This window comes from Physella acuta, unplaced genomic scaffold (assembly GCF_028476545.2).
Source record: "Physella acuta isolate Inbredline_101_S28 unplaced genomic scaffold, ASM2847654v3 ptg000662l, whole genome shotgun sequence".
Classification (NCBI taxonomy): Eukaryota; Metazoa; Mollusca; class Gastropoda; family Physidae; genus Physella; species Physella acuta.
The window spans coordinates 79,340-94,842 of NW_026732181.1; the positions used below are offsets into that span (position 1 = coordinate 79,340).

A 15,503-nucleotide genomic window follows, 5' to 3' on the forward strand; every position below is an offset into this window, starting at 1 on the left:
AAAACACTTCTACAAAAATCATGAATTAGCTAAGTAAACAATTTGTAGTTTTAAATATTGCCTAATACAACTTATGGATTCTTTTGTTGGACTTAAGCTTAATACAAGCATTCAGCTTTAAAAGAATTCAGTGAAAAATTAGCTTTTCTAATCACAATTTTACATAAATTTATATATTTTATTTATTAAATAAATTTACAGCAATAAAATAAAGTAAAAATAAGCTTTAAAGAATATACAAACGTCGCTTTAAAAAAAATCAAAAGCATTTGCCTTGTGAGGTAAATTTATTTAGGATATGTGTATGTCAAAATATGATTTTAGATTTTATGTAATATATAATTCAAATAGGCCTTTCTTTAAATTGTTATTTATGTGGGTAAATTCAAAGCTTGAAGATTACTTTTGTGTTTTTTCCCATCTATGTGGTCTTTAGCAATCTTGGCAGAAGATAAAATTACTTGACATAGTTCACACTTACCCTTCCCATTTTTATCCAAAGCCACTGAATACATATTATCCTGGAAAGCAATATTGTCTTTGGTGGGATTTTTGGCTGCACTTTGTGAGGTGCTGGTATTTGTGGGACCTACAGGATGTGTAACGTTAAGATCTGGTGTTGGAGGATTTTTTTTTTTTTTTGGTATGTTTTTTGCTTTGGGTGCAGCACCTGCTATTGGACTAACACTTCCTGATGCCACTTGGGCATTTTCCAATGGGGTTGGATCAGGTTTCTGTCCTTTTGCAACATCTGGCAAAACTTTGAATTTGTTATAACTTTTGTTAAGCTTTTTCAAATTTTCCTCATTACCCATTTCACCTTTAGACTTGACTTGCACATCAGTTTTACTCAGCTCCTTGACTTTATTCAAGTGTTTTGTTCCAGTGAGATGATCTTTTTTCTGAGACTCTGATGATAAGACAATACCACATATCTCACAGTCTAGTTTATTTTTCTCATCAGCCTCAGAATTTCTGGGAATAGTTTCTTTTGTTCTGGCTGGTATTGTTTTGCCTGAATTTTTTTTCTGTTGATTTTCTGAAATAAAAAATAATTTAAGTTGTGGTGTTTTATACATTTTTTTCCCATTTATATATATTTAAATATATTGGTTTTTTTTCTTTTTACTATCCCCTTAAACGAACTAAATTAACCAAAGTAAAAAAAAAACTAAAATAACTCACTTAAATGAACAGAATCAGACTGTAGTAAAAGTTCCCTAGAGCACCTGGAGCTCTCTAAACTGGGGACAACATCGCGTGCCTGTAAAATGATGCCATGCAAATAAGAGGAACAAACCTGATTACTTGATAGAAAGGACATTGATAAAACTTTTCATCTGAAAATTTCTCAATTTTGAAATCTAGCAGGTTAAGCTTCATAATTGTATAACATGGTCATCCATAAATAATGTCATGTTTGTTAAAGTTCATTTTTTTACCCCTCCAAAACTAAAAACTACACACAAAGCCAGATCTCCCCCCCCCCCCCCCCCCCATCCATGAATGGCAATTTTTTTTTAAACTAGCTATTTCTTTCTAAAATATTTACTGCATTGGGTCAACATTGAGCATAATGACTGTTTTTAATCAAAATTCTTTAAAACGTTTAAACAACACATAATAGAATAGTGGCTAAAATTCTGTTTATAACATTACTTTTACAATGTTAAAGTATGTCCACACTAAAATCTGAACACACCCAACTTTCCCAGTAGTGCAGTGTTGTGCCAAGTTTATTTATAGATTTTTTAAATGTGAGCCTTTAAAATCATTATGCATTTTACTCCAAATACATTTAAATATAACAGGAAACCAGACATCAACTCACAAAAAATAAAACTACTGTATTTATGTGTCAAACTTTTATACAACTAGTATCATATTTGTTAACACTGAACCTTATATATAGGTCAAGAAAAAATGACCAGGACTTTAGTTAATACTGACCATTGCCTGACTCCCCTGGTTTGGATAGGCATCATCAACTTCCCCTAGATAACAAAACATTTTAACAAACTAGTTCTCTCTAATTATGGTCATAAAAATGAATGAATAAAATATTATATCAATCATGTCAAAATGCTTCATGTTTCCAATTAAAGCTATATTAAAAACAGGATATTTATTCTTATGACTATAATGTAATATTTTAAAGTGCAATGAAATATCTAAATATAACTTATAAGACAGTGTAAAGTGAATTCTGCCAAAAATATTTTTTTTAACATCTAACGTCTAAGAAGGAGAGTTAAAACTTGTTTAAAATGTGAATAACCTTCAAGATTGTTTCTTGAAACAACAAAAATAAATTAATAAATTACAAGTAGCTTACTTTTTATTCTCTGAAAAGCTGGGATTAAGTTAGCTTGCTTTAACTCAGGGTCAGATAAAACCTTTAACAAACAGTCAAACCAGCCCTCATAATGTGTCATGCAGTCTAAAAGGTCCAAGTTAATCTCTTTGGCAATGCTGCTTTGTAAGCGCAGACGCAGGCGACTCTGGCAAAATTTGCATCATACAATTAGTAAAATTTTATTTTCAGGATTTTTACTTAAGACTTCATACAATAGGCTTTATGTCAAAAGTTTTTTTTTTAATTATACTTTAATAATATTAATAATTAAGGGGATGATATGCTCAGTAAAAAATCAAAATCTTTATTTTTCATATAAATGGGTTTCTTGCACTTTAAGATACTTTGTCCATTTTTGTATCAAGAAAATAATAACTTTTATGAGAACATTTTTTTTAATGTCTTTAAAATAAAAATTTTATGATTCCATAAATTAAAAAATAATCTTTTTGTTTTCTAATCTTATACGCTGTCTACAAAACGTTCAATATCCATCATCATATTCTATTTGGCATCATTGGAAAGCTGGATTTCTCATGTATTTGATAATCGTATTTTCTGTCTTCTCAGAAACACCCAAAGCCTTTAACTGGCACTACAAAGTGAACAGAAATGGAATTTCATGACCTACTTACATTACTTTTTTCTGTTTTTCACATTTTGCAGTTTTAACACTAAAAAGCCTACAACTTTTTTATTAATTGTACAATCCCCACCATATTTTCAGTTTTTGTTCATCATGTTATAATAAAACTTTTAAAAACTTTTGTCATGAGGGAATTGTGATGGCTTACATAGGCAGAGGCGTAGCGAGGGGAGGGGGGACAAATGTCCCCGGTTGGAAACACACATTGAAAGTTCGAGGGGGGGGGGGGTGCAAATTTAAAGTTTGAGGGGGAAGGGGGTGCAAATTTAAAGTTTGAGGGGGAGGGGGGTGCAAATTGAAAGTTTGAGGGGGAGGGGGGTGCAAACTGAAAGTTTGTCCCAGGGCGTCGGGAAGGGTCGCTACGCCTCTGTACATAGGACAAAAGTTTAGAGTAATTAATATGCAAACTTTCGCATACTAAAAAGAGTGTAATTTTTTTGGGACCTCTAACCAGTAGCTTTATCAAACATTGTCTGGACAAAAGTTTTATTTTAATATATACTAAAAATAAAAGCAGTGTAGATTTGATTGCAATAAGTGCATAAATAAAAAAGCTTTAGCGTTTTTTGAAAGTACCAAAAAATTCACAATGGCTGAGGTTAATTCAGGTTTTCATGTCAACCAAAATTGTTTTCAAACTTTTGCTTAACATGGTATAGTATAAGTATTTAAAAGGCTTCAGAGATTGTAAAATTAGAAAAAAAAACTGAGCATACCCCCTTAAAATTTAAACAAAAAAATGTGTTATGTCTTAAAAGCCTCTCAGGCTTCAAACAACTAAGTACCCCAAACTAGTAATGTTTTGTTTTTCTAGGTTTCCAAATATACTTGTTTATTGTCTTTTCCAGATAAAGGCTTTTAAAAAGCTTAGTGAAAAAACTTACAATATCTTCATCAGTTAACACATCAGGATTGTGTCTGTGTATGAGAAGCAGAAAATTGGACGGAACTATCATGTTAATGAAGAGCTCCTGGATGGCTTTTGAAAGTCGTTTGTTGTACCTGACAATTTCCATAGCTTAATCTTGTACAACCATGGACCACAATAACTTAAACAGAAAAATACTAATTATTTTAAAATAATTTATTTAATTATCTATATATATAATTCTCTTCTGGCAGACGCTAGAAAACAAGCTGTAAGCGCGCTCCCTACCACCCCACCCCTACATGGTCTGGTGAGCTGTGGTTCATGCTAAATCTTTACATTCGTAGAGCCGGGTTTAGTGACGGCTATAAGGGGCAGATAATTTAGTTTGAAACTATTTTAAACTTAGTGGAGGTAACTAAGAGGAGGCTGCTTTCACGGGGGGGGGGGGGGGGGTGGGGTGTAGGGTAGGGGTTGGGGGAAAGGAGGGTGGGGTAGTATCGTTCTTAACGACCTACTGATAGTGTTTTAAAGCAAATATTTTCAGTGGCAGCATTGGGACTGTCGAATTCACAAATTATGAATTACTGAAAAGTAAAAATAAAACAACTAAATAGCGGCGTATGATATGCCGGGGGTCGGCTCGTTGTAAAATAATTGAAGAAGGTTATTGTACCATAAGCCCATGGACCCCTGAAAGAATTATTAAGGGAAGGGGGCTGTTGAAGAGCCCTTATAATACTACAACAGGAAATGTTTCATAAGGAAGAAGGGGCTATTCACTACATTTTTTTCTCTCCCCCACCCCCAAAAAAAAAGTTAATAAAATAATAGCATACTATTACTATATAATCAATAGTTTCAGACATAGTATCTGTAGGCCTATATATACTAGTATATACATAATATAGATACAAGAGGAACGTGGGCAATCCATTGAATATGAAATATTTGGAAAAGCTGTTGAAGTAAATAGTAATCTTTTTTTCTTAGGTACAGTAATAGGTGCTAGCTGTCTATAAATTGGTAGGCCTATATAGACTAGTATATTTTACTGGTTGCTGTTACTTCTTTAAAAAAATTAAAGGTGTAGGCCTACTGTAGAATCTTAAATAAGTTGCAAATATTGATTAATAATTATTAGATCTAGGCCTAATTAATATTTATTAATAATAATATAATATAATAATAATGTTAAAATAAAATAATAGTATAGGCTGCATAAATAAAAATTATTAAATTTTTTAATATGTCTCCTTAGGTAATTATTACTAATTATGTGATAATTAGGCTACATGCAAGGATTAATGATCTAATTCTAAACAAATAAAATTCACAAACAAACGTCTTACTTCTAGCTAGATAAATCAAGATTCTAGATCTAGATCTTGTTTGTGACTGCAATCACAAAAATCTGAAAGGTGCTAGATCTCTAGAATCTACTACTCGACTATATTATGACGTCATTAGGGAGATAAGAATCAAACTGAAACTGAAAGTATTAAAAATGGCTTAAATTTTAAATATTTTGAATTAAAATCAATGCATGCTCTTACATTGCATTGTGTTTATTTTCAATAAATATGAAAACCTCATATGATTTTAAAACTTATTTTATATTTATCAATTGCATAAATTAAAAAGTACTGGTCACTTGGGTGCAGAGTTTCTTCCAGGCATCTCTTCGGGGGGCGAAGACCCCCCGAAAATTTTTTACCGATCCCCCCCGAACGAAATGAAATTTATATAATTTATATAGAAAATATATACTTTTAACAGTGTCCGCCCCCCCCCCGAAGAAAATCTACCGCCCCCCCCCCCCGAAAATTTCAAGTGCCCCCCCCCCCCCCGGAGAAAAAAGTCTGGAAGAAACACTGCTTGGGTGCTGTACTAAACAAACTAGATTTATAGATCTAGATTAATCAGTGGCGTAGCGAGGTCGGGTATCACCCGGTGCGGCACTTAATGGTGTCACCCCCCCCCCCCAGAGGCGTAGCGACCCTTCCCGGGGACAAACTTTCAAATTTTCGATTTGCACCCCCCCCCCCTCAAGTTTTCGACTTGCAACCCCCCTCGAACTTTCGATTTGCACCCCCCCCCTCAAGTTTTTCTCTATAAATTTTGCTATTTTTTTGCCTTGGTGTCACCCCCCTAAATGGTGTCACCCGGTGCGGTCCGCACCCCCCCCCCCGCCCCCCCCTCGCTACGCCCCTGAGATTAATACTATAATCTGATCTATAGATCTAGTAGTGGCCTAGAATTCTGCAAAACAAAACATAACCCCATAGTTATCTATCATCTATAACAACCGTATCTAGGATCTTTGCATGGTTAACATTTTAAATATGAGTTAAAAAAATATAGATGGCATGCCTAAATAATCAGAAGAAAACTCTTGTCTACTAATTCTATTTTGGATGAAAAAAGTCCCAAAAAAAAAACGATTTTTACTCCACCCATCCAGTGAGGGCGGGACCGCACCGGTTGACACCATTGGGGGGGGGGTGACACCAAGGCAAAAAAATTGCATAATGTACAGAAGGAAATTGCCTTTTTTTGCAATTTCCACAGAAGCGCAGCCATGGCGGGGCGGGGGTGCGGATCGCACCGGGTGACACCATTTAGTGGGGTGACACCATGGCAAAAAATTGCATAATGTACAGAAGGAAATTGCCTTTTTTTGCAATTTCCACAGAAGCGCAGCCATGGCGGGGCGGGGGTGCGGATCGCACCGGGTGACACCATTTAGTGGGGTGACACCATGGCAAAAAAATAGCAAAATGTACAGAAAACAAGTGCTTTTTGCCACTTTCATTAATGATTAATCAAAGTCAAATAATCTTTTAAGTACAAATCGACAATTATTACAAGGGTATGAGGGTGACACATTGACGTGAACTTTGTAACTCTAGAGAAAACAAAGCTACATCGAACTGTATTATTAACGCTAAGATAAAAAAACAAATGGTAGCTGCAGTGAGGTTAATGTAATTAGTAATAAAACAGATAGTATTAGTTACCTCACAAGTTAAAGACAGTTACAAGTACTATGGACGTTTCGACCCAAGGTCTTCGTCAGCACACAACAGTGTGATTACAGATTAGACAAATAGCTGTCGAGCTAAGTCAAAAAATGTGTTACTGTTTGTCTTTATTTGTCTAATCTGTAATCACACTGTTGTGTGCTAACGAAGACCTTGGGTCGAAATGTCCATAGTACTTGTAACTGTCTTTAACTTGTGAGGTAACTACTACATTATTAACGCTACCATTATGTCGGCATTGATTAAAGCTTATGCACTAACACGTACGCGTATGCAGCATATTTTTATATCAAATGGCAATGTAGGCGGACACACACACACACACACACACACACACACATATATATATATATATATATATATATATATATATATATATATATATATATATATAAACAAACTTTGTTTCTTGGGGAGGGGGGGAGGTTGACACCACGAAGTGCCGCACCGGGTGACACCCGACCTAGCGACGCCACTGAGCCCCTCAACATCACAGAAAATCTAACCCCTTCCCCACTCTCTCTAAAAACCCATTAGCCTCTAAGCAAGGGGATGTAACTAAATTAAGCACGTTTAGTTGAAATTTCTGAAAATATTGAGTCTTCTCTCTTCGTAGGGAAACTAAAATAATATTGCTACAGTTAACTGCTAGCAAGTTCGGTATAGCCAAATACATTGCTATTCACTATTTAATACTGAAAAGTTTACCAAATAATGTCCATTATTAGATTCGTAAATAGATTGTCCGTACAATAAGCAAAAAATAATTTGAAATGTAAGTAACCACTAAATACTTCAGTTTAAAAAAATATTTTTTAAATGCGAGACGTCATCATATTTTCGGCTATAGTAACTTGAGTACTTGAGTACTGTTTCAATTAGGTAGACGATATATATATATATATATATATATATATATATATATATATATATATATATATATATATATATATATATATATAATTGGATCTTACTCTTGAATTATTTTCAATTTTTGAGTGACCTCCGATAACCGAAAGTGGCATTTTACTCTATTTCCGCTTTCTAAATTACCGACATCGTAAGTACCGTTTCATTTAGATGAACGAATTTTTATAAATAGGTATGATATCTTATTATCTTGAATCTATCACATTTTGAGTGATTTTCGGAGACCGAAAGTAGTATTTTACGGTATTTCCGATATCTAAAAAATATCACTTCTAGTTTACTGGACCGATTTTTTCAAAATTTTCATGCAGGTAAAGACTCAATGAAAATGAACTGTGCCATAAAATGTGACTTAATTAGATATTTAATTGACTTTTTAAAAATTACTAATTTTCCGCCCTATTATACACACATTGAATGTGTTCATTTTGGTGCGCAATTCTTTTTGTAGTATTTATAAAAACAAAAAAATAATAATGTCTATACCCGATTGCACTGGAAGTGCCATCTCCCCTAGTGATAGGCCTATATAAGAATATACGAGAAAGTTTAGGGGAGACTACTCCCGCACTTTTGTCAGACCCCCCCCCCCCCCTAAAATGACGACACAGCTCAGCCTACAACCCCCTCAAAATTTATGTTAAATTTTTCTTAAAACATCGATATTTTTCCAAAATCTTGTCAGAACTCTGCCAACATAGAGTATTTTGATCAATTCCTATTACAATTTATTAAAACAGTTTTCTAAAACGCGAAATAACGGCTAAAACATGTTTTTAAACTCTGCTTTTCTATAATGCAAAAAACTGACGTCACGTGATCTGACCCCCCCCCCCCTCCCCCTCGTCACACACCGTCACACACAAATGTACGGACCCCCCTACGAATGTGACGTCATTTATGGACGGCCCCTTATACAAGTAATTCCGCCACAAATAAAACGAGTCCAGTCATCTTTATAGCAGGTTATATTATAATATTTAGGCATATATATATATATATGAAGTATGGAGTTCCAGATAGATTTATTTCACTTATCCAATAACTATTGAATAGTGGTCCATTTGTCGCTGGCCCTTTTTACGGGGTAGATTTAAGGCGGCCGTTTTGTCATTGACCGTTTTGACGCCGCACGTATTTTCTTGCCAGAGGCGTAGCTAGGGGAGGGCGGGGAGGGCGGCCGCCCCGGGCGCCGACCCTAGGGGGCGCCAAAAGGGGTAGAAACTTTTTTAACAAAGTTCATTTTAAGCTGCAGTTTTGAATTATAAACAGTCAAAGTAAAGAAATTTAACGGCTGAGAGCCCTTGCATACTGATTTAACTGTTTTCTACCTTGATTGTGTAACTGTAAAACGTATATCCTTAAGAAATAGTGACCGGAACAACCGCTATCCAGCTTTCCTAGAGGGGGGGGGGGGCGCTTTTTCGAAGACTAAAATCGGAAAAATTCACACCGGATTAAGGAATAAATAACCGATATCACTCAGAAAAGAAAAACACATTGAACTAAAGCATATTTTACGATTGTGTAACATAAAAAAAAAGAGTTAGTGACGTTTAAAATCCACTCTACAATTTTTGTGCAAGATGGTGGGGCACTTATCACCAAATAAAATCGCAAGGATTTGTAATGGATCGCTTACTATATAAATATTTTAACACTTAGAAAAGAAATCAATTGTATTAACACTTAATGTACGATTTCACTACCAAGTTTTGATAAGTAATAACGCGACTAGTTCTTTGTACGATTCTTACGCTTCTCTCAACTGCACCGTGAGAGATCAGATACTTTTACTTGATTGCATTACATCTTGTCTGGATCACTGCATAAAAGAGAAATAAATATCACGGATTCTTGTATCGCTATCCTATCAGTAAAATAGCAGACTGTCGGATCGAGTGGGTGGGAAGCGACACTCTTTGCCAATATTTTAAGAGAGAAGAAAATTAGTATATTGTACTAATTATTACTTTGTTCAACTGATAATTCAAAATTGTGATATAGGCCTACATTTAATCGAAATTATTCTAAAGATACGACCAAAAGTAGAACAAATAAGGCTTGCACCTTCTACACCTTAAGCAATGGTTCTTAACTTTTTGGAATCACCTTCTTAATAGTTGTATCATCCACACAGACCAAATCCGAACGTGAATCATAAAAAGACTGTGCTAAACGAATTAGCACCGCTACAATTTTAATTTTTTTCTGACATTACTTATCATCATTTTTAAAGGATCTTAACGGGAATTTAATTGGCGTCCAGTGAAGTTTTAGGGAACGACAATCAGCGTAATTGTTTTTTCCAGACTGTCGCACACACATACACACACGTATATATATATATATATATATATATATATATATATATATATATATATATATATATATATACTAGCCGTCCCGGCCAGGCCCTGCTCTGGCTTCTGTGAAAAACCTTTCTGTTAAAGACCATTACCTGTGTGTTTAGTAATCATCATAAACCCGGCATTGCACACCCAAACCAAAACCAAAACAACAAAACGCAAACATAACGCTAACACAATTACAAATACAAACGAAAACAAAAACCTAACAACTAACCCAACCACAACCACAAACACCAATACGAACACAAAGAAAAAAACAAACGAAAAAGCAAACGAAAACAAACCAAATCCAAATGCAAAACCAACCACAAACCCAAAGAAAAAAACACAAACGAAAAAACAAACGAAAACAAACCAAATACAAACGCAAAACCAACCACAAACACAAATACAAACACAAACAAAATAAAACACAAACGAAAACGAAAAAAGAAAGAACAAAAACGAACCAAATCAAAACGCAACCACTAACGCAAACCCAACCTAAACACAAAGAAAACACTAACGCGAACATAAACGATAAGTACTCAGAGTCTAGCCCGGGGCGGAATCGCCTGTTTCAGCTTAATAAACGACTATAGTACCCCAACTTATTCATAGTCTTTTGCACTCACTTTAATGAACGTAGGCGCGAAACCGAACACGGGAGGCCCGGGACCCCAAATAGCACCCTGTCTGGGCGCCAGAGGACGCACCATGACGTCACCGCCTGATTGAACTTAGTAAACGACTATAGTACATAACTTATTCATAGTCTTTTGAACTCACGCGAACGTAGATACCATAGCGTACACCGGAAGGCCCGGGGCACCAAATAGCACCCTGTCGGGGTGCCGGAGGACGCCCGGATTTGATTCACTTAAAGACTATAGTAACCTTTCTTATCCATAGTCTATCGCACTGTTAAAAACAAAATTATGCAGCATAGCGCTCACATGATAGCCCAGGGTGCCAAATCGAACCGTGCAAGGGCGCCGGCGGACGCGCCTGTTTCAATTTAGTGAACAAAAATGATAATACTCCAAGCTTATCCGTAAATGGAAAGAAATAAACATATAGGATTTGTAGGACCTGGCTTATTAAATGTTATTGATTTAAAAAAAAAAATATTGAACAGTATGTTCAGTGTATAGAATAAATAAAAGGCAGTGTTAAAAATACCTAACGACATTGCACTTAATCAATCCCCGCTAATTATGTAATTATTTTTTTTTCTTAACACCAAAAACAAAGTAATAAAATGTAAATTCTTTCTTCTTAAGAATTTTTTTTATTAAAGGGAAGTAACTGTGCAGTCAATACATTTCCGACACAATTTTAGAAATTTTATAAACGTCGATACACTTTTAAAAAATTTTATGTCGCGTTCATAATTGAAAATTATTCTTCTAAGTAAATAGAATGAAAATTGTTTTTAAAGACTTTCAATGGTAATTTTTTGACTCGTAAATTTAGACTATGAGCACGATAAAAAATCTAACACTTAAATCCATAGAACTGTCATTGACAAACTTTTTTTTTGCCACACGTTACAGAACTGAGCTTTATATATTAGATATATATATATATATATATATCTATAATATAAGCGGGCTGAGCGTGTCCTTCCTTCCTTCCTTCCGTCCGTCATCGCTATAGATTTTGGGACTATAAAAGTAAACTACGCACCATGCTGTGCTTTTCAGTGCACCGCAGTGTCTTATTATAAGTAATTGAGTAGGGTTTGTTTATATAGCGGCATAGAGCTATTTTATAATTTCCACTGTTTGTACAATTTTGCATAACGTAAAGAGAATATTAAATACACGCACATTGCTAAAACATATTAAAAGGATCAATGTCAAATATCGTTTTCGTTAATATTCCCAGAAAGAGTGGATACATATTAATAACATAATAACAGTACGGTAGAAAAATCTAATTAAACTGCTTAGTAATTTTGCTAATGGAGGTAATTCAAAGATAAATTGAACTCACGCTAAAAATGTGAATGCAAAATCTGCAAGACGGAATAATTGTTGGAATAATATAATTAGCAAAATGTGAATGCAAATTATGCAGACGTGTAAGAGTAGATTATTGTTGGAATATTATTATTAGCATTGATTGATAAAAGGCTATCTTTTATTTATTTTATTCACTGAATGTACTGTTTACTAATTATAATTTTTAATCAACTATTCTCCATTACTATCACGTTCATTAGGTGCGCAATGGTTTTAGTCATGAAACTTTATTGTAAATTTTTAAAAGTACTGAAAAAAATGCATGATTTTATAAAGTGCAATATGGTCGGTAAAACACGGATATTCTAAATATTGCCTTTAATTTATTTGCGGAAAAGCTAGGGGTTTTATAACAGAGGCGTAGCAAGAGGGGGGGGAGGTTGGAAATCGAAAGTTTGAGGGAGGTGGGAGGGTGTAAATCGAAATTTTCCGCCGGCGCTCGGAAAGGGCGCGATTTGGCGCTACGGGATACTGTGAGCAATATACCTTTATGATTACATTTAAATTGAGTTTATGTTGAGTGTTGTGTTTGTTTTTTCGTTTTTGTTTTTTTCTTTGCGTTCGTTTGTGTTGTATTTAGTTTTGTTCTGTTCCCAACTTGGTACATTTAAAAAAGATTTACCGTGTGTTGTGGTTGTGGTTGTGTTGTGGTTGTGGTTGTGTTGTGGTTGTGGTTGTGTTGTGGTTGTGGTTGTGTTGTGGTTGTTTTGTGGTTGTGTTGTGGTTGTGGTTGTGTTGTGATTGTGTTGTGGTTGTAATGTGGTTGTGTTGTGGTTGTGGTTGTGTTTTGTTTGTGTTTTTGTTTGTGTTGTGTTTTTGTTTGTTTTGTTCTGTTCCAAAGTTGGTATATTTTAAAAAGATTTACCGTGGCGGAGCACGGGATGCAGCTAGTATATCTATAATATAATCGGGCTGAGCGTGTCCTTCCGTCCGTCATCGCTATAGATTTTGGGACTATAAAAGTAAACTACGCACCATGCTGTGCTTTTCAGTGCACCGCAGTGTCTTATTATAAGTATTAGAGTAGGGTTTGTTTATATAGCGGCATAGAGCTATTTTATAATTGCCACTGTGTTTACTCTTTCGCATAACTTAAAGAAAATATTAAATACACGCACATTGCTAAAACATATTAAAAGAATCAATGTCAAATATCGTTTTCGTTTATATTCCTAGAAAAAGTGGATACATTTTAATAACATAATAACAGTACGGTAGAAAAATCAAATTAATTTAACTCTTTTCTAATTTTGACAAAGGAGGTAATTTAAAAATACATTAAACTCACGCTAATAAAAAATGTGAATGCAAATATACGTTCGTTATAGAAGGAATTAGTGTTGCAATAATATAATTAGCAAAATGTGAATGCAAATTATTCGGATGTGTAAGAGGAAATTATTGTTAGAAAATTATAATTAGCATGGATTGATAAAAGGCAATCTTTTATTTATTTTATTCACTGAATGTAGGCCCTACTGTTTATTACTTATAATTTTTAATCAACTATTCAGCACTATTATAGGCGCGTCATCACGTTCATTAGGTGCGCAATGGTTTTAGTTATGAAACTCAATTGTAAATTTTTAAAATTTAAAGTACTGGAAAAAAAATGCGTGAATGGATAAAGTGAAATATTGTAGGTAAAACACGGATATTTTAAATACTGCCTATTATTTATACTGTTTTCTAATTATTATTCTGTCGGTTTGCGGACAAGCTAGGGGTTTTATAGGAGAGGCGTTGCGATGGGGGGGGGGGGGGGGGGCATATGTCTCCGGGTGCCGACCTTAGGGGGCGCCAAAGTGGGTTGGAAAAAATTTGTGAGGGGGGTGGAAATCGAAAGTTTTAGGGCGGGGGGGGGGGAAGGGGTGCAAATCGAAAGTTTGAGGGGGGTGCAAATCACCGGAAAGGGCGCGATTTGGCGCTACGGGTTAGACTGTGAGCAATATGCCTTTATGATTGCATTTAAATTGTGTTTATGTTATGAGTGTTGTATTTGTTTTTTCGTTTTTTTTTTGTTTTTTTTTGCGTTCGTTTATGTTGTGTTTAGTTTTGTTCTGTTCCCAAGTTCGTACATTTAAAAAAGATTTACCGTGGCGGAGCACGGGATGCAGCTAGTATATATATATATATATATATATATATATATATATATATATATATATATATATATATATATATATATATATATATATATATATGGGGGCGCCAAACTGAAAGTTCGCCCCAGGCGCCGGGAGGGGTCGCTACGCCTCTGTTTCTTGCTACACATCAGTAGCGTCAACGGGTGGTTTGGATGGTACGTTCCGCACCGGTTGATTTTATTTAAGGGGTTGCCCCAAATCGAAAAATCGTAAAATTTTCTTTCACAATGTTTTATCCGGTCAGTGCACGGGGGGGGGGGGGCAGTGTTTCTTCCAGACTTTTTTCTCCGGGGGGGCACTTGAAATTTTCGGGGGGGCGGTAGACTTTCTTCGGGGGGGCGGACACTGTTAAAAGTATATATTTTCTATATAACTTATAAAATTTTTATTTTCTTCGGGGGGGCGGTAAAAATTTTTCGGGGGGGCCAAGCCCCCCCGAAGAGATGCCTGGAAGAAACTCTGGGGGGGGGGGGGGAATCCAGCCAAGGCCACTATAATTGAGGGAATGTTTTCTTATATCCAGCATTAGCCACTATAATTGAGGGAATGTTTTCTTATATCCAGCATTAGCCACTATAATTGAGGGAATGTTTTCTTATATCCAGCATTAGCCACTATAATTGAGGGAATGTTTTCTTATATCCAGCATTAGCCACTATAATTGAGGGAAAGTTATCTTATGTGTATAATTATCGATCATTTACAAAATTGCTTTCATTGTGTTTTTGAACAGCGGCAAAAATTCATATTGAACAACAATCCTTTTTACTATCTGTTTACTTATGAGTTCGGTTTCTTTATTTGCGATATATTTGAAATCGATACGTCAGTTAAGGAATTGTCTCTTATACATATTACTGAAGATACAGCCATGTATGACAAAAAGCTCTCTAGCTTTCAATATGGCGTGTTCTAAATAATAATAAAAATACATGTACGCATTATTAGCTTAATTTAAGTGCATTTAACGTAACACAATTCATCTAGAAGCAGACTGAAATAAAACAAATGTATCTTAATAAGTCGTCTACAGCTCAAACGAGGACAAGCGAGAGAGATGCGTACCACAAGTACGGCTCGCGTGTGACGTTAGAGGCGAACTGGGACAAGAGACGTGAAGTAACGCAGTGTAAA

At 35.1% G+C, this 15,503-nt stretch overlaps 1 protein-coding gene across 1 annotated transcript; it reads right to left on the reverse strand.

Moving 5' to 3' along the window:
- Positions 1–25: 25 nt before the first annotated feature.
- Positions 26–5,360, reverse strand: LOC131948850 (zinc finger protein 385B). Its single transcript, XM_059310542.1, has 6 exons — positions 5,223–5,360; positions 3,887–4,051; positions 2,336–2,501; positions 1,951–1,994; positions 1,186–1,264; positions 26–1,039 (listed from the first exon to the last, which is right to left on the reverse strand). Exons 2-6 carry the CDS (start codon positions 4,016–4,018, stop codon positions 372–374), a joined length of 1,089 nt encoding a protein of 362 aa, XP_059166525.1. The 5' UTR covers positions 4,019–4,051; positions 5,223–5,360; the 3' UTR covers positions 26–371.
- Positions 5,361–15,503: the final 10,143 nt, after the last annotated feature.